Raw genomic sequence first — 20,272 nt, 5'->3', positions numbered from 1 at the left:
GCAGGAGATGGCCTTAGAGCACTCACATTGGATCATGTAAAAGCCCATCTAAATCTATAATAGATAACAAACTCACAAAAACACTACTCCATTGGATTATCTATCCTAAATCTAAAATAGAGTTTTGGTAGATTTGTGAATAGTGCAACTCTACATGTGGAGTTGCACTATTCACCAATCTATCTATTATTTTATTGTTTTGTACATACAAAAAGTGAAAAAAGTAAAATGACAAACAGTAGAAAAGAGATAAAAAGAATAAAATAAGAGTAAAAAAAGAGTATAGAGTTAAGAATAGATAATCGGATGGAGTGTGCCTTTTAAAATCCATTAGCTAAATTAGATAAAGTGAGTTTTGATTAGCTATTTTAGATTGGAATATACACGATCCAATGTGAGTGCTCTTAGTCCTCTTTATATATAGTTGAATCGCTAATTTAAAGGCTTAATTATTTTTCCGAGAAATTCTTGAAGCCCAGAAACTCGTACGTAAACTATTATTATATATGGAGTTCATGGAAGGATCAGAGCCAGTGAGTCCAACTGGACAATACTTCAACAACTCTGTGTTATCTGTATCTATTATTTGTGTTTTGGAATCTGAAGTTCCAATCAACGATGCCCACAGCATATCATTGCTCAACGATGTCTTCCTCCCCATCAATCCACGCTTCTCCTCCGTCATGGTGCCCCCTCTCTCTCTCTCATGCTTTCTTTTTATGTACATTTTAATCGGCGGTTTATGCAGTAGTCTAAAAAACGATCTAGATTTGGTTTAGGTGCCCGGAAAAAATTAGAGAAGATCTTGTTTAGTTTTTTTACTACATATATATGAAGATAGTTGTTTCAGACATAGAGTTTGCAAAAGAAATAGATCGAAGAGAAGAGATGCTACTGTACGTTTTACTATCCTTGGTTTTTTTTGTTTTTCTTTTTCCTTCTTCTATGATCTTCTTATTAGAGGATAAACCTCTGCAGCAAGAAACTCGAGCAGCAAGCACCATACTCCTAACAAGTCACCAGAGAAGCCATTCCTTCTCGATCTCCAAGCAAAGCTACTGCTGCAAGTCACCAGAGAGGCCATTCCTCCTCCATCTCCTGTGACAAGATCTTCAACCCATAACTATGTAATTCACTTATTTTGTCCTTTGGTTCTTATCCTTTCTTAAGTCTATATATTAGACTATTCTGTAACCAAACAATATAGTGTAATCAGCAACAATGTAGTCCTTAATTTCTTCCTGTGTTATTCCTCTTCTCCTTCCCTGCTTCTCAGTATTTTTTCTGTCTTCTCTTTTATTTCTAACATGGTATCAGAGCTTTCAAAGCCAACGCCACTTCAGATCCTCTCAGCCGTTCCTATTTTTTTTTTTTTTCCAACAGTCGAACCTCTCTTTGAGGCATTCTGTCAAACACCTTAGCCTCAGCCATCCCAAACACTGTCCCTGCAAATCAGTGACTCTTCTCACGTCAAAAAATAAAAAATCTATCTTCTCTCCTTCAGACATTTTATCAAACCCATTATGCCCATCTCACCAGATCCTCTCTTCATTTTTTTTTTCCCTGGACCTTCCGTCAAGCCACAGAACCAGTGAGCTTTCATCAGCTCTTCCTCAAAGTCTCTTCTTTTCTCAGTCTCTCGTCTCTCTGTCCCGTCTCTGAGTCTCGGCTTTCAACAGACAACAGTCTCTCTCTCATCTCTCAGTATTCGTCCCCCTCTCAGACTCTCTCTCTGTCTCAATTTTTTTTTTTTTTTTTTTTTTTTTTTTTTTGATTCTCCCTTTTCACCTTTTTCTTTAACTCTTTTTTTTTTAAAAAAAAAGAAAAAAAAAGGGCCTTGTTCTTAGATCTGCCACGTCTCTTACCTCCAGCTACTTGTCCCTCGTCCAGTGCATTTCTTTTAGTCCTGTGCCTTTCTCTTTTCAAGACTTGGTCTTGTTTTGTGCTGAAAGTAGTAATGAATTTTTAATTTTGAAATTAGTATAAAAAGAATTTGTATAGAAAAGTGAAAAAAGTTTTGTATTATAATAATTTTTTTTATTTAAATAGTAATAATTTTTTTTTAATGTAATATAAAAAGTAATAAAAATAGGAATATTTTGATGTTGATTGTTATTAGAAAATGTAAAAAAGTAAAAATCATTATGAGAATAGCGGTAGAGCACTATGTGTTCTGCAAGTTCTTTGCCAAACAATACCAATATCTTAGCTTTGCTTGTCCTTGTCCTTCGTCTAAAAGCCTTGGCCTTCAGTCAGCATTTAATGTTTTTAAATGCGTAGTCTCCCATTCATCTCTACATCTGTATCGATGCCCCGTTTAAAAATTCTCTTCCCCTCTTCTCATTTTAGGAATTATTTTTTAAATGATTGAAAATTATAATTGATATGGTATAAAGTTGAAATAATTTATATAGAAAAGTGAAAAAAAAAAAAAATTGTATTATAATAAGTTTTTTATTTAAAAAAAAAAAAAGTGTTGATTTGATATAAAAAATGAAAAAAAGTTAAAAATATTTTGAAATTGATGTTTTTTTTTGAAAAAAAGTGAAAATAAAAAAAGAGAAGGAAAAGGAAAATTTCAAACGGGGCAATCCTCTTTCCTCTCTCTCTACAAAATCCAACGAGTCCCTTTTCTCTTTCTCTCAACTTATAGTTCTGTCTTCCTTCCATACCGTAGGGCCCTTATTCTGCCAAATTTTCCCTCTCACACGTCTTATTATGTACCACATATCTTCTTCTTTTTAATTTCCTTTTTCTTTCTCATGGTCGGTTTCCCCCTCCCTCTCATGTCAGTCTCCTCCTTCCTCTCTTTAGTTTTTTCAAGTTCTCAGTTAAGAAGAGCCTCCCCCTCTCTCTCCCTTTATTTCTTTTGTTTTGCTTTGGTGTTAACCTGTGTGTATCGTCAAAAGCATCCAACGATGCTAGCTGTTTATGAAATCAACCAAAAAAATGAGGTTTTTCATAGTTGGCCCTCCTCTCATGGGCTCATTGTTGGTCCAATGTTTCGTTTGTGGTAAATGTTCAAAGGTCCAAGTCCATATCATCCATTTGTTGGCTCTATATTTGGCCCGTTGATGGGATAATTGCTTATGATAATGTTTAAGATCCAAGCTTATTTTAAGCCGTTTGTTGGCCCTTTTCTTAGCTCATAATTGGCCACTTGCACTTTTTTACATGTTATATTTCACTTTTCTTTTGTAAGCTTGCTGTTTTTGGACCTTTTTTTTTTTTTTTTTTTTTTAATTTTTTAATTTTTTTTTTTTTAGTAATTTCTATGTTGATTAGAAGCAAAAGTCAAATTGAAGTAAGTTCCTACCATTAGTTTGCGGGAGAATATTAGAGATAAATTACCTTGCAGCAAGAAACTCCAGCAGCAACCACCGTACCCCTGACAAGTCACCAGAGTGTCACCAGAGAAGCCATTCCTCCTCCATCTCCTGTGACAAGATCTTCAACCCATAACTACGTAATTGTCACTTATTTTGTTCTTTGGTTCTTATCCTCTCTTTTTAAGTCTATATATTAGACTTTTCTGTAACCAATGCAAACAATGTAGTGTAATCAACAACAATGTAGTCCTTAATTTCTTCCTGTGTTCTTCCTCTTCTCCTTCCCTGCTTCTCAGTATTTTTTCTGTCTTCTCTTTTATTTCTAATACTTTAACAAAGGTTAAAGAGTACAAAAACATAAACTAAAAGAGAATACAAATGAGTATGGTCTTCTAGGATAGGAGTGGTTAGAAATAGGTTGCTGCAGTATGGGAATGGCTGATGACTTGTTGCAGAGATGGTGCTTTGGCTTGGTGCAATGGTGTAGAGATCAAATACTTCTTTCTTTTGTACGTGTCTTTACTCTAATTCTTATAATATTCTCATCTTAAAAAGAAGAGATGATGTTTAATTAGAACTAAAGAAACAGATATTAGAGAATTTCTTCTTCTTTTTTTTATTTAGAGGCTTGGGTATACAGCCACCCTAATCCTTTCCTTTTTCCTTTCTTTTTTAAAATTTTTAAACAATAAGCTAGTTTCTATTTCTACAAAAGTTATCTTTACTTTTGTCCATTGATGATTTTCATTTATCCCTTCGACATGTGCCACTAATACTGAGAATTCTGGAAAAAGGTTACGGACGAAAAAGGTGATAAACAATGGAAAAGGGTTGAAGTGAAGGTTGAAGACCATGTTAACGTCCCCATTTTCCCTGCCGGCTTGTCACCCACATCATATGATGAATATCTTGACGACTACCTGTCAAACATGGCAATGGATCGCTTGCCCCAAAACAAACCACTATGGGAAATTCACATATTCAAGTATCCAACAAGCAATGCAGCTGGTAATGTCATATTCAAGCTTCATCATTCCCTTGGTGATGGCTACTCTCTCATGGGTGCACTTCTTTCTTGTCTACAAAGAGCTGATAATCCTTCTGCTCCCCTAACATTGCCGTCACGCCCAAACTCAGAACCAAAAAGTGACAATAGAAGTGCATGGACAAGAGTGCCTCAAATCTTTCGTTTGATCTTTTACTCTCTATCCGATTTTGGATGGAGCATGTTAAAGAGCACTTTGGTTGAAGATGATCAGAGCCCCATAAGGTCTGAGGATGAAGGAGCTGAGTATCGGCCAATCACAATATCAACTATGACATTCTCTCTTGATCGTATCAAACACATAAAGGACAAGCTTAGAACATTGGTAAGATAAACATATATCTCTTCGATCAATTATGAATTTTTTAGTAACTCCTAACTGTTATATATGTTTATTAGTGGCTTTAATTAATATGAGATTATATGCTTTTGACCATGCACAAGATTAATTTATTTGATCATAATAAGATAGTTAAAGCCATTTCCTTCGTTTGGTAGGTTTTTTTCTGACCTAGCTAATTTCATGTGAAACTATATTTTTGTTGGATTTACTCTGCTTGTCGTGTGAGATTAAATCCTCTTTATTATGATTAATTGGTGATAGTGTACACCTAAACCACGTAATCCTGGCCTCCTAGCTGCCTAACACTAACATCGGTTTGAAAGCTTGTTTTAGCTCCTCCAACTCAAGTAATCAGTTCGGGCAACGTCTCAGAATTGTCTTCCTGGTCACTACTACTGAATTTCGCCACCGTCTCTCATTAGGGTGTATTTCCCCTCATATAAACTTTGGGTAGAAATCACCATTGAAACTGGCTTGTAAAAGGAGAGTGCCCGGCCAAGAGCTTATTTACACATGATTAAGATTATACTTATAAGGTCATGTCTGACACTTAGAATCGTAACATATATACTAGTACTACACTCCACAGTTAACGTACGTCTACGGTAGCCCATTCTATCGACACTGACCCGATGATATCCCGTACTCTTTTGGTGTCATTATTACTATTCAATGACTTAAAACTATGCTCACACATAGTACCAAGACATTTTAATGCAGCATGTAATGCCCCGACTTAATAATAAGTCCCAAGTGAAAAATATCCTTATTTTTCACATGACACTACTACATGACATAATATCATAAACTTCGTAGCGAAAAATAATTATGAATAAATTCTTCTTTCTTTCTTTTGATATCACAAACTAATCTAAAATTAAAAAAAATATATATATACCAGAGCGTCTAGATAACTTCAACTTTAATTATATAAATATCAACATTGTTTTGCAAACTTTCATATAAATAACTAATAATTGACTATCAAAAGGTACCACATTCAGCACATCAAAATATAACAAACCTACTAACAAAATCGGCCCTTCTCCAAAAGATTGAGGCTTCGAGTCAGCCTTACGCACAAAACCCAAGACTTGCATATGGGTCCTTATCCTCATCCTCTCCTGAAGTATTTGTAAAATTACTACAATTTTACAAGTGGATGTGTGAGTTCACAACTCAGTAAGTTTAAGCATACTGAACATTTTATAATATGAGCTAGCAATCTTTTGAAAATACCTCTAATTAGTGTTTATAATAACAACTATTAACTCAGAGTTGTCAAATAGAGTTTGCCACCAAAATGGCATAGCTGTTAAAATAACCACTCACGTAGAGAAGTTTGTACATATATATAAAGCCTTATATTTTCCTTTACATTCTTTAATACATACATATAATTCCATAATGGAGTATTAAAACAGTTCATAGCATGACCATGAAAACAACAGTGGTAAACAATACATATCAAATCTTATTCTTTACATATTATATACATTAACAATATGAATAAGTGTTTACACACTCATGCTTTCACATACTTTTCGTTTTCACATAACAAGTGTATCCATACTCCCACTTGAACACTGAAGTTTGCTAAGTGTATCTCCTACTTAACGAGAGGGTTTTACAATTTATCTCTTTTATAGCTTTGATGTGCTAAGTGTATAACCACATTTAACTGTCGAGTTGTTAGGCAACTTTATTTCCCCTTTCCTCACATCGAAGTATTAGGCGTACAATCTCCATTTAACCACTAGGCTTTGACATGCATTTAACAATAACCAAGAGTATAGACTCTCTCCTTGCTCTTCAAAACTTAAATCTATTCTTAAGAATAACTCAAGAATATTAGTTCTTAGTAAAAAAATACTAAAGAATTGTAGTAATTATTGTATTTTAATTTGCATGAGCTACATGCTTCTCTATTTATAGGCATGGAATATTGTGAGAGATGAGAGAATTGGTCCATGTGGGACTCGTAGTAGCGTGACGCATGGGGCTAGGGATTTAAACCTTGGCCCATGCATCTCCTACAATGGTCTTGGGCTTGGGATAAAACCCAAGCTTAGTCTTCCATCCTTCCACCTCACACACTGTTTCTTTCTAACCCAAGTTTTAATAATTAAAAACAAACATCCCAATAAAAAAAAAAAGCCGCATTTTGCTAATTTACATTAGCTTGGTATAGGACCCAAAGGAAAAATAAAATTAGCTCCAAATAACCTTGACTCTCATCAATCACTCTTTAATTACAACTAATTTGACTAAACAATTGTAATTACACTCTAATTTATAGTTTTGATTAAATCAATTAATCCTCTATACTTTCTTAATATTGACTTTTGATTCCTGCATAAAATCTTCCGTAGTAGAATCAAAACCAAAGACATTGTCACTTTAATTCTCTACATCTTTATCCTTGAGTCACTGATTTTATTTATTATTCTCGTACATGTGAAAGCCTTATCATATGTACATCACTATTTTTAGTATTTCTTCTGATTAGAAACTGAGAATAATCTAATCCATAAAATATATCTCAACATGAAATTTCTTATCATTTTTAAGAAAATGACTTGGATTCCTTCTTGAGAAAAGCTTTCTCACAATGCTACATGTAATCACCCAATGCATCGAGAATTTTGGCCGCAGTAAAGGTCTCACTCCTAAATGCATCAAAGTGACATTCACTTCACATCTGAGTATACAATTCTCTTAGGATTTAGAATCAATATAATAAGAAGTCTTGTGAGTTACAGTTTTTTCCATCAACAATATTTTTGTTGAAAAACAATTCACATGGTATGTTCAGTGCATAACACCTATGCATCAACTAGAAGCCTCCAACTTTACTTGACTAACTTAAATCATCAAGATTGATGTGTAACAGTTTTCTCAATTTTCATTACTGACTACGAACAACTCAAGATTTAAGACTACAAGGTTTATGGACTAAAACCTTGTATGACAACCTCGTTAATCACACCGTAGACCATATTCAATATAATTTAAGGACCTTTCACATGCACAATACACATAATCATAAGCATGTAAAAGATCATATGTCATATGCTCAAATAATTAATCAGTGAATAACAACTTATATTGATTACAAATTTTAGTGTCAACATAAAACATTGAGATTTATGGCATAGTTCCCAACAAACTACCACATGCCCTCAATTTCAATTAGGCATACATTTGACTCACATTCCCTCTAAGTGAGATTCAAAAATCTTCTGTTGTAAGGTCTTAGTGAAAGGGTCTTCCAAATTTTTAGTTGATGGAATCTTGGTTACAACAACTACATCTCCTCGAGATACTATTTCTCTAAGGAGATTATATTTGCACTCGATGTATTTCCCTTTCCTATGATTCTTTGGTTCCTTGGATTGTGGAATTGCTCCACTGTTGTTGCAAAAAAACATAATAGGAGACTACTCTATCATCATAACAGCACGATCCGCTAGGAACTTCATGAGCCATACTACTTCCTTTGCTACCTCACAAGTTGCAAAAAATTTAGCTTCCATAATGGAGTTAGCAAAACAGGATTACTTAACAATTCTCCAACTAATGGCTTATTCACCTAGGGTAAAGACATACCCTAAGGAAGACTTTCAGGAAGCAGTGATGGCCATGAACTTATGAGAACTTTGTGGTTAAGTATGCTTATGAGAGAGTAGTAACAAGATGGATGACCTCCTGGGAAGTCTGAATCAGGGAAACCAAAAGTGGACAATATTGTGTCATTGGGGTGGGTTGTTACATAGAACACTACTCTTTGGTAAGAGGAACTCCATGTCTATAGGGAAGTAACCCATTCTTGTAGTTTAGCATGGTAAACCTTGCTAAGACCTTATCTATGCATGCAGATTGGGATAAGCCTATCATCCTATTTCTACGATCTCGCAAGAGCATGATCTCTAGGATATAACTTGTCTCTCCCAAGTCCCTCAGTAGGACTGGTCTTGCTTCCTCTTCAGCCACGGTTTCAGTGGAACATTCTCTTAACACACTAGAGTTCCTTTCGGTCTTACTTCATCTAAGAGTACATTCAAGATCAAGGTTGTAAAGATTTGACGGAAGTGATAAAGAATGGCGACCAAACATAAACTAATTAAACATAACTCACAATGTACATACAACTATCACAAGTACATAAATTGAAAAACTCACAGAAGGTCCAAAGATTTCAGCTTTGGAAAAGAATTTGCAATAGTTATAGTTTCTGAAAGGTATCACTGATCTGCTCTGGTCAAATGCGCTAGAGCTCACCTAGGAAAGTGCTCAAGCGCAATTGGTTTTGGGCTTGAGCGCAGTATGCAGACTTAGTGCGCTCAAGCGTTTTATGATATGCACTCGATCCACTCCAGATAGTATTGAACCTGAACCAGAAAACAATAAACGAAAAAAAAAATAGAAAAAAAATATAAAACAGAAACACACAAAAACACTAAAAAGAACATAAAGGGGTTAAATTGGATTCAATCATAGAAAAACTTAATAACACAACTATTGAGCAATCCCCAGCAATGGCCTAAAAAATTGATGTGGTCGTTTGTGTAACGTCAATAATAAATACCACTCACAATAGTACGAATCATTGTAGGATAGGACTATAGAGACGGCGTCGAAACTTAAGGACTACGTCGATTGTATTATCAAGTCTTAATAAAATTTACTCTAACTTAGCTCCACAGAAAAATGATTTGTGATTTTGTTTTGAAACTAAGTGCTGAAATATAAATTGAAATGCAACTAAATGAGAGTAGAGGATAGGGAATTGATATCACCACTAACCTCGTAACAATGTCTATCGTATTTAACAAGGGAAACTCATTCTATGCATGATACTACTTGTGTGTGTTTGTCAAGCACATAACAATGGTATCAAGAAAATACCATCATCAAAAAAACAAGTATAACCCATCTTTGATTAGCACGGATCGTCCACCTACATTACACTAAACTATGGTGTAGTATGATTTGTCTTCCCTAAGCATGGATAATCAAATCTCTCAACTTATTTACAAATAATCAAGGATTAAGCATAACTCATCTTTGGTTAGCATAAACCGTCTACCTACATTACACTAAACTAAGGTGTAGTACGATTTGTTTTCCCTAGGCATGGGCTATCAAACTATATTAATTGCATGTCAAAGAAAACCATTACATAACCATCATTTTCATAATCACAGAAAATAAGAACGATTTGAGTTCTCAAGATAAAAAGCTTTTTAAGACAATATAAGTATTTCATCAAGATTGCATATAATCATTAAAATCAATTAGAAGAGTTGCAATCCTCTAGGTTATACAATCATCATGCATATGTAGAAACTCTCAAAGGAAAAAATACAATTTAAGCCATTGCTATTTGGAGAGAGCTACATTAATACTCTATGAAGAGATTAGCTACTCATGGAGGTGCTGAAAATCACTTTGGTTGAGGAGAAATCCATCCAAAAGCTGCTGTGTACGGACTTCCTGCTGAGAGAGAAACTAAAACAAAACTAAAACTCTCCTAAAACTCTCTCTTCTTTCAAGTATGCATCAATCATCTTTTTAAAGGAAAATCACATTTCCTCCTCATGAAGAAAGGTATTTTTTTTTTCTTATTTCCGCACTATAGGAGGTCTAGATTCCCTTTTGTCCCTATTTTTCTTCTTTTTCTCTGCATTTCTGCTGCAGTTCTGCTTTTCAGCACCACAAAATGTGCTCGATCCCAATTCTATTGCGCTCCGAGTGCACTCGTATTTGGTGCGCTCGAGCTCACCATGCTGACTAGTTGGATTCCTGTGCTCAATCGTTTGGCTGTGCACACAAGCGCATGTGCGCTCGATCCTTTTGGTTTGCGCTCGCGTGTTGCCTTGGCAGAATTTCTCTTATAATCTTAAAACTAATGGTTTTACTAGTCATTTTCCTTAGAAACCTGAATATGCTTAAAACACAAAAACAACGCAAAGTATTATATATATTACAAAGAAGCTAAGGAGTTAACAAATGTGAGTTAAGGGGCTTGAATGTGCAATATTCAACACTTATCACCTAATTGTAAAGTTTGATTGTCTATAGTAGGAAAATCTCCTAGAGCATTCATTCGAGGCTTTGACAACCACACTCATTGTTGGAAGCCATAGAGATGATCAATAGCTCATGTTCTTATACAAGTATTGTAGATAAAAATGAAGAGAGAGGAAATGAAGATATTCTTCTTCCTTGAGTTCCTTGAATCAAAATGAGAAAAGAAACAAATATGACCAAAAAGAAATTTCCTTCAAACAAGGGTTGGCTGAGAATGATTTGTCAACATTGTGGAATAATTGTGAAACTAAAATGTGATTTCTAGCATTATTACTAAATTAAAAATTTTAAAATAAATAATAATTGAATAGTGTTAAATATGTCTTGTGGTAGGCTCAGTTTTGAAAGCTTTTTAGGTAACTTTTTACTTTTTAGCAAAAAAGACAAAATTATAAACAAATAATTTTACCCTTTGATTGTTTGATTTAACCCCAAAACCAAATGGAATGAATGAGATTACAAAAAATTAAAAGTTGAATAAACTAAATTAACAGCTTTTAAAAAAAATTTTAAGAAAAATTGATAAAAATTCAAGGGGGGTAAAGAGTGAAGCTTCCCTAACATTTAAATCGCAAGCACGGGACTTAGCTTGGTCCCCTAGTTCGTTAGCTTCTTTTGTTGCTTTGTCATCTTAAAAGAGACCCGACCTATCTAGAAAATGTGTTATTCATAGTCCCAAACCCTACTGTCTCAAAAAAGGAAAATAAGAAGAAGAAGAAGAAATGATAGAAAATTAATTAAATGATTAAATTCATCTTTTCTGTCAACTTAAGTTTTTGGAACAACTGGTGATTTAATATATCAAAGCAAATGTCCTAAATTAAATATTTTACATGTTGGGCCTCAATTATTAAAGGCACATGTGAAGGATAATGCTAGAATATTAATTAAATAATTACTTTACTATTTTTTTTTTTATCATCATAAGCTTTAAAAAAAAAAAAAAAAAAAAAAAAAAAAAAAAAAAAACTTTGTTTGAATTTCGTGCACATGCACGTTGGGACCTCATTTGCACTTAAAAGCATAATCCCCTTGTCCCTCTACAAACTAGGCTTGGCAATTCGGGTTGCTGTGTCAACCCGTTTAGCTAATTTGGTAAAAAAATGTGTCATTATTGCGTCATAAATATGTCATAAATGAGTCATAAACAGGTTGACGGATTGTAAACGGGTCATAAATGTGTCATAAACGGGTTGACGGGTCATAAACGGGTTATAGCCTAAACCCAAACCCTATATGTTCGTGTCGGATTCGCGGGTCGTGTCAAAATTGTCAAGCCTACTTCAAACCACCCTCCACCTGCTAGCCTCTGAAATCAAACACAATATGTACCATAACTACCAATAACATTATCTTCTAAGATAAGTTGGATACATCAGCCAGCAAATAGCTTATTTCTTTCTCTCTCTTCTTTTTTTTTTGCCAAGAAAAGTTGAAGAATGATATAAGAATCATACGTGAATTATTGTCTTATTAACTTAGGTGGATTGAGAAAAATCCACGCTCAGAGTGCATTAGTTTTGCCAATAGGTTGTTTCATTTGGTTTTTAGGAATGTTAGACTTAGTTTGTTAATTATAGCTCAACTACTAAATTGTATTTTCCTAAGTATGCAGACAACAAATGATGTAATAACTGGAATAATCTTCTTGGGCACCCGGTTATACATGCAAGAGATTAGCCATAAATCAAGTAAAGCACATTCCACAGCATTAGTGTTGCTCAACACTAGGATGATTAGGACATACAAATCAGTCAAAGAGATGGTTGAACCTGACTCAGAGAGTCCATGGGGGAACCGATTCGCCTTCTTACATGTTTCAATACCAAAGTTTAAGGATGCTGAATCCTTAGACCCACTTGAGTTTGTGTGGGAAGCACACAAGATAATCAAGAGGAAGAGAAGCTCATTTGGTCTCCATCTCACCAGTAGACTTTTGGAGATTATGAAGAAATTTAGAGGCCCTGAGGTACATATTCTATCATCAATCATTTGATATTTTCAAAACAATATTATGTAACTTTTCTTAAAAAGAACCTCCTTAGTTTAAAAGTTAATACTAGTTACTTATATATTTGTTATTCTACAATGTCTGGTAACATATTTTTCTTTCATGGTTATTAATTAATAAATATCAATTAGTTATTATTATTTTTTTTTTAAAATTGTAGACCTTATAGGTGGGTTTATAATTAATATGCTAGGCAAGCCACATATAATTGGATTTGGTGCGTCTATTGTGATATATAGCCAAAAGTAATATAAGATTTCAAAAACAATTTCTTCAAATTGCAAAGCCATATCAGAAATATTTTCTCTTACTATGGGAATGCATGCATGCCAATAATACAGGCGACAGCTAAATACATCCATGGGACACTGAGGAAATCCAGTATGTCGATCTCAAATATGGTTGGGCCAGCTGAAAAAGTAGCTTTGGCTAATCATCCAATTAAAGGCTTATATTTTATGACAGTTGGTCCACCTCAGGTAATACTAAAACTGATGTACCACCCAAATTTCCTTTTCGATCTGCTTAATTTTGATATTGAACTTTTGATAGAAATACAAATTTACAATGAATTTTTTTTGTGGCCATCTTATCTTAGACAATGATGAATAGCTTGTGGTATGTTTTTATGGAGATGTCACATATTTGCATGACAAAATAAAGAGCCTGTGATTTTGTTGGTTTTTCTCTAGATAAGTGCATGCCCTTATAAGGACTAATTTGATGTTAATTTGCTCTTCGTTCAACGCTTTCTTACATAATTCAGATAAGTGTTTCAATTTACAATTGAATTGTACTGGAGAGCAGTATCAAATAGCTAGCACACAAAATATCAACTTGAAAAGAATAAGGGAGAACTTTACTTATGACCCCTGATCTTCATCACTTTTGAAAAAAGATACTAAAACTTTAAAAAATGTCAGCGTAGGGTATCCATCTTTTAATTTTTTTTTTCAATTTCAACTTTTCGTAAGAATTTTTCTTTAAATCCTGTCAAAATTCTCAAAATAACCCAAATCTTTTTTAGGAAATAAAAAATAAAAAAAATTGCTAGAATTTAGGTGTTGGTCAGCATTTAACGGAATTTACAAAAATACTTATACCTGAATCTTTCGAAATTTTTATAATTTTTTTAAAAAATATAAATGCATGGATATTTTGAAAATTTTGATAGAATTTAACGGAAAATTCTAACGGAGGATTGAAATTTGAAAAAAAAAAAAAAAAATAAATAAATAATTGAAAGATGGATACCCTAAATTAATACTTTTTAAAGTTTGAATATCTTTTTTCAAAAGTGATGAAAGATTAAGAGTGAAGTTTTCCCAAAGAATAATTTATAAATACTTTAAATTCTTAACTTCGATTTGTGAAGAGCTATTGTCATTAATTAGTTTTACACTTGCTCGGATATTTTATTATTGATATGTTACAACAATAAGTTTGGAACAAATAAACCATAGTGGTTATTGTGCAAATTTCTCGAATTCTAGGACACCTTGTTTTTCGATGAACGATTCTTGGACTAGCTTGTTGCATTTAGTTGATTAGTTAGATTCATGTTAATTTATGGCCTGTTGTAACAAGTTTTTCTTTTTATTATGGGTTTGCAGAATCTTACTATAACAATAGTAAGTTACATGGGAAATGTGAGGGTCACGGCTGGGATAGAAAAGGGATTCCTAGATCCCCAAAAGTTCAAGTCATGCATGGAAAATGCCTTTGAGATGATGCTCAAAGCCGCCTCCATTGAAACTTTAATTTGAAGGTTTTTATATGCATCATGTACTTTTATTTAATAATTATCATCACGAACGCAAATGTTCTTATATTACTGGCTTTTTTATAATTTACCGTTTGGTTTCAAGCAATAAGATTTGAATTATATATATATATGTGTGCGGTTTTATATTACACATCTTATAAGAAATTAAGAAAATAGGCTTTTCTTTTCTGACAATAAGTGATAGACAATATGCACAAAGAGATTTTGATGATGAGTAGTAGAGAATAATTAAGACCTGATATGGGGTTTTCATCTATCTATCTTTATGGACGGCGCGCACAAAGAGCTTGATTTTGGTCAAATCCTTGTTTTTCTCTTATTATATTGAAAGGCAAAAAGAACTTGATTTTTACCAAATCTTTATAGAAGTTATTATGATAAGAAAGTAGTTTACGAATTTTTTTAATTTTTTTGATGTTTTTAATTTTTGTTGGATTCAAGTATTCAACATAGAGATTGTCACATAACAGAAAACCAATCATTTCTGCCAAAAAAAAAAAAAAAATTAGGAATCAATTCTTTCATCGATCATTTGAAAATTTAATCCTTAAAGGAAATAAAATAGAAAACAAATCAATATCCATAACAGGTCGAAACCAAAATATGAAGAGGAAATTTATAGAAAAAAGAAAGAGCTTAATTATTAGGAATTATGACTCATGATTCACTTTTGATTTTAATAATTTAAGGGGTTTGAGCCACTATTTTTCATGGTCCAACCAATATTGAGCCATACGACCAAGGCATAAAAGGATTGCCTTTGAAAAACAATAGGAACCACTAACTTGTTTACCATGTTGCTATTGCGTTGTCACGAAAGATTTAGGGTTTGTTTGAGTTTATGATTTCAAAAAGTGTGAGTTAAAATAACGATTTTAAAATGTGTAATTTGAAAAAATGATTTTTAAAAACGCAAATAAACATTAGGCAAAATCGCAGTTTAACCTTTAAAATCGCACATTAGCCTTTAAAAATCTGTGTTTTTAAAAAAGCACAACGCAGTTTCTAAACGATTCATATTCTATAATTTAATTTAAAATTATACTTATTGTCTACGAAATTACAATTCCAAACACACTTTAATTTTGATCAGCAATAAAGTGATGGCGTTTCTTTTTTCATTCTAATGTGAAATTTACCTCCCAAATATTGATCTTGACAAATTATATGATTTGTACAAAAAACAGTGAGTTGAATTATATATATGTACTGTTTGTGAAACACCCCTTACCTCAGTTGTACTACTTAGCACATTGTGTCGGCCCAAAGTAATGGGCTTAGATGTCATGGTTCAACTAATTAGCACAATTATTTTCTTGGGAAATCAAAAATCTACAATAAAACCCTAATCAAATTTCATGAAGAAAATATGTATCACCCCGCATAATTAAGCGGCAATTATTTTAAAAATTACCAATTTGCCACTCACAAGAATTTTTAAATATTTTTTAAAAATTCTTAGTAAACAATAAAGAACTAGAGTGAATTAGTTAATTGCGAGAACTACATAGCTATCTATTTCTAGGCTTAGCTAAGAGAAAAAACAATTCTAAACCTATGTGGGATTATGAGTATAGTTTTAGAGATATAATACGTTTACAACTTTTGTACAACTTTTGTACAAGTTCAACTACTTTTTTTTAAAATCAACCATTGGATATATAGGAACCATATGTAGGAAAACAAATCCAATAGTTAGTTTGAAAATAGTTGTTGAAATTGTACAAAAGTTGTGTGAAGAGTTGTACAACTATCATTTCTCATAGTGTTAATACATGTGGGATTAGGAGTAGCAGTAGGAGTACGAAACAGGATTGTAGTAATAGTAGAATTCAGCTACAAGGGGAATTAATCCCCTTGTGCCACACGGCCATGTGGAGAAAATATTCTTTCCATGCACCTAGGACAAGGGTTTTGACCCTAATTCAATTCATCTTAGCCCAATGTTTGGGCTTCACTTTGATCCTTGGCCCAATACTTTTATTATTATTATTATTATTATTATTATTATTATTATTATTATTATTATTATTATTATTATTATTATTTGTTTATCTTGGGAATTAAATTTCTCAAGCCAAAGAAAAGCGTTTACCTTGATTAATTTATATTAGCTTGGTGAGGAACCCAAAGAAATAATAAAATTAGCTTATAGGCTTTGTGACCCAATTTTCTCTGTAACTGTCACCAAGCTCGTATTTAATTACATTTAATTTCACTAAAGAAATGTAATTGCACTTTAGTATTTATTTTTTATTAATACAATTAATCGATATTCTTAAAATTGACATGTGATTCCTTCTTCAAATTTTTCGTAATAGAATTAAAGCCGGATGACACTCACTTGAATTCTCTACTTGAGTAACTAATTTTATCTGTTATTCTTGTATTTGTGAAAGTCCAGCTCATCGTCATACGAATATTGAGAGATAATCACACTAAGTATTGCACAAATTAGTGTGATTTGCAGATCCCACCGTTCATCACACCTATTCTGCTCATTTGGATGAAGAACAAACAGATCTGCAATTTGATGCACCTCAAGAGATTCAAAAATTTGTGGAGGAATTTCCACGAATAGACGGTAGGAGTCTTCATTTGGCTCGGTTGCTGAAATTAGTGTGCGTTTCGCATTTTCAGCCGAATCTGGTTCTGAAATTTTTGTGTGTTGTGTGTCTTCAATCGGATCTGGTCCTGGAATTGTTGCGTGTGTTGTGTCTTCAACCGGATCTGGTTCTAGAACTATTGGTTGTGGGGCTGCATTGTCTTTCTTCTCTTCATTTCCGTTCTTGAAGTTGTCATGTTCTTCTACCTTCGCAGGAGTTGAATATCTTGTGCGAAGAACCCAAACAAATTCGCCCCAAGAAGTCACACATTTGCTAAATATTATGTCCTAGAAGCACGATCTAACCCTACCGTCCATATAGAAAGTGGAAAGGGGAGCGCGGTGGTCAGCTGGAGTGCGGTGGAATTCAAATAATTCTTCGGCACGATTGCATCATATCTCCAGATCCTCACCGGCGAACAGAGGGAATTCTGGAGCACTAGCACGCTGTAAACTCTCCTGAATTTGTGTTCTCATTTCATGGCACAGTTTGGCGGCTTCTTAATACCTCTGTTGCTGCTCGGCTTCTTGAAATTTCCGCTCAGCTTCGTGCTTCTTTCGCACATGCTCTTGAACTCCAGTGACCACAACATAGAATCCAGCAACATCGTGCCATACATAGAGTCATCGGCGGAATATACCAGCGACGAACGATTCAGTTGCATTGTAACAGTTTAATTAACTGTTATTGGATTTTTAGAGTTATGTTTACTGAATCATGAATGTAATTGGAATGAAACCGAGGAAATGGAAGAAATATTCAGTAATGAGAGAATCGATGAACAAACAGTAATGAAAATTACATAAATGAAATGTGGACTTTTTAAGATATCTAGTCTTTGGAACATTTGAGGTGTTTAACCTCGAGTTTCCTACAGTAACAAATCACTAATTTCATATCCTTTATAATTAAGCTATTGACCTTTATATACATATAATTCAGACCTATTATCATTAAAGTAAACTAAGCTCGGCCCATTAAGCTAATAAGTACCTAGCACATTATTCACTAATATACCCGTGACAATTTTCCTGTCTTATTCTTTTCTTTTCTTTTTTGGATGAATATTTTCTTCTCTTTTTGTTCCATCAAACCCATTCAAAAAATGGGAAAAAAGAAACTCAATCAAAATTGGTGGTTTTGAACGTGGGTGCCGTAGCTGTGCTTGCAGTGGCCGTGTGCGTGTGGGGTGTGGTGTGGACTGTTGTGGGGTGTCGTGTGGTATTCATCATTGGGCTGCGCATCCGCCGTTGTTCGTGGTGTTGAAGATTGTAAGTAGGCTTTGTGGGTTGACGGTGGCCATAAATTGGAGGTGCTGCCACGGTGGAGAGAGTGATGGCCGATTGTTTGTGGTGTCGAACGGAGATGCACAGTCGCTACGTCGGGCTGAGAACGGAGACGAATCGCCGGTGGTGTGGACGGGGTTTCTCCTTCTGGTAGTCGTGAGGTAAGAAGCGGTTGAAAGTAGTCGTGCGCGGCGGCTGTAGGTGTTCAGTGGGGTGATCTGCAATTTTTTGTGATTTTGGTGGAAGAAAGGGGGAGTTTGGTTGTAGGCTTAAACCTATCCAGGTGTGCTTCTTTACTTTCTATTCTCGTACGAACATAAACTTATTCCAGTGTAGGGATTCTTTTGTACTAGTTTGGTTGCCAGAATAAGGTTATTCTTCTCCCGTTTTCTTGTAATTTACGAGTTCTATTTTTTAAAAAAATAAAAAGGAAAAAAAAATTTAAAAAAAAAAATAAAAAAAAAAAGAGAGAAAAGAAAGAAAAAGAAAGGAAACCAAAAGAAAAGAGAATAAAAAAAAAAAATGGCTTCTAGTAGCAACGTTGGACAAGAAAAGGCTCCACCTGAGTTACAATTTGGCTCAAAATATATATATATATATTAGGACTTCAACAAAGAAATTACAACAAAGAAAAATATAATGCTGGGCATTCTAACAAAAAACTCTGTATTAACCTTATCAGTGTGGGTAACCAAAAATTAAAACGGAGTATAACAAATAAATGACACGACCCTATATATTTTTGACACGAAGACTAAGAAAATTTGTTGCCAATTTAGGCAATTCAGCAGGGCGCACCATGAATGGCATAGCCTAAAGGTGAAAGAAAGGTCACAAACCTCGAAAGGTCCGATAACCCAAACCTTAACTTAGCAAAGAAACAACTACAGTACCACACCCAAATGTGAATCACCATAGCAAAGAAGACACTGATGAAGGTCAAAACGAAGCCTATGGTGAAAATGGCTTTAACAATCTGAAGTAAAGTAGGGGAAGCAAATAAAAACATGGAGTAGAACACTGACAGCTAGTGTGGCGGAGGAGGGACGGCCGACGGGTCTAAGCCACTAGCCGGCACTTGATGACCACGCATCGGCGATGGTTGCCGGTAAAGAGTCGGCCACCACGGGAGGTTGGCAACAATAGTAGAAGACAACAGAGGAGGCGAAAGGAGGTAGCATGCGCGGTGGAGGGTTGTCCACATGTCAGAGCATATACAACACGCGCCAACGAGTGAGATCTACTCGCGGGCGCGTGTGGGCCACTCGTTGGTACGTGGTGCCCGGATGGAGACATGGTCGGTGGCGGATGGAAGAGACGAGGCTGAGGAACAAGGTGGAGTGGCACGTGTGAGAGTGGAGCTTCCTTAAATAGACATATAAGAGTTTGAAATACCCAAATGCAAAAACTTCAAAGAAGTGGCGATTCCGCGGGTGGGAGCAGTTGTAAAAGGTGAAATCCGAATGGTTGGCGGTAGAAGAGGGGCCGACATAGCTAGTGTATAAACAATTGCCAAAGGTAATGGATACGGCCTCAAAAAAGGCAAACGAAAGATGACCCAAGCTGCTCGTTGAACAAAAGAGCCTAAAAAACAGACGAGGCATAGGCAGCAAATACTGCTGAAACCAACACTGGCCTACCAACAGCGAGGTCTAAACATGTCAGAGAAGACGAATGAGGTGAGACGATGAGATCATACCCGTGAAGTCCTGCTGTTAGAACTGGGGCAATAGAAACCACCGTCGAAACCGAAACAAAACCATCGTTGGAACC

At 34.6% G+C, this 20,272-nt stretch overlaps 1 protein-coding gene across 1 annotated transcript; it reads left to right on the top strand.

Moving 5' to 3' along the window:
* Positions 1-470: 470 nt before the first annotated feature.
* LOC133859100 (wax ester synthase/diacylglycerol acyltransferase 4-like) lies at positions 471-14,621 on the top strand. The gene is made up of 5 exons (XM_062294412.1): positions 471-686; positions 4,124-4,699; positions 12,426-12,779; positions 13,163-13,300; positions 14,435-14,621. The coding sequence occupies exons 1-5, from the start codon at positions 507-509 to the stop codon at positions 14,585-14,587; spliced, it is 1,401 nt and encodes a 466-aa protein (XP_062150396.1). The 5' UTR covers positions 471-506; the 3' UTR covers positions 14,588-14,621.
* Positions 14,622-20,272: the final 5,651 nt, after the last annotated feature.

The sequence above is a fragment of the Alnus glutinosa genome, chromosome 2 (genome assembly GCF_958979055.1).
Source record: "Alnus glutinosa chromosome 2, dhAlnGlut1.1, whole genome shotgun sequence".
NCBI classification, from domain to species: Eukaryota; Viridiplantae; Streptophyta; class Magnoliopsida; order Fagales; family Betulaceae; genus Alnus; species Alnus glutinosa.
This window is presented reverse-complemented; position numbering and strand designations above follow the sequence as displayed.

What these genes read in the sequence shown, in the direction of transcription:
- LOC133859100 (XM_062294412.1), top strand. Translation starts at nt 507, where the DNA reads ATGGAGTTCATGGAAGGATCAGAGCCAGTGAGTCCAACTGGACAATAC. An exon ending in AGAAATTTAGAGGCCCTGAG is followed by an intron (nt 12,780 to 13,162) that starts GTACATATTCTA and finishes CCAATAATACAG; the next exon opens with GCGACAGCTAAATACATCCA. An exon ending in TGACAGTTGGTCCACCTCAG is followed by an intron (nt 13,301 to 14,434) that starts GTAATACTAAAA and finishes ATGGGTTTGCAG; the next exon opens with AATCTTACTATAACAATAGT.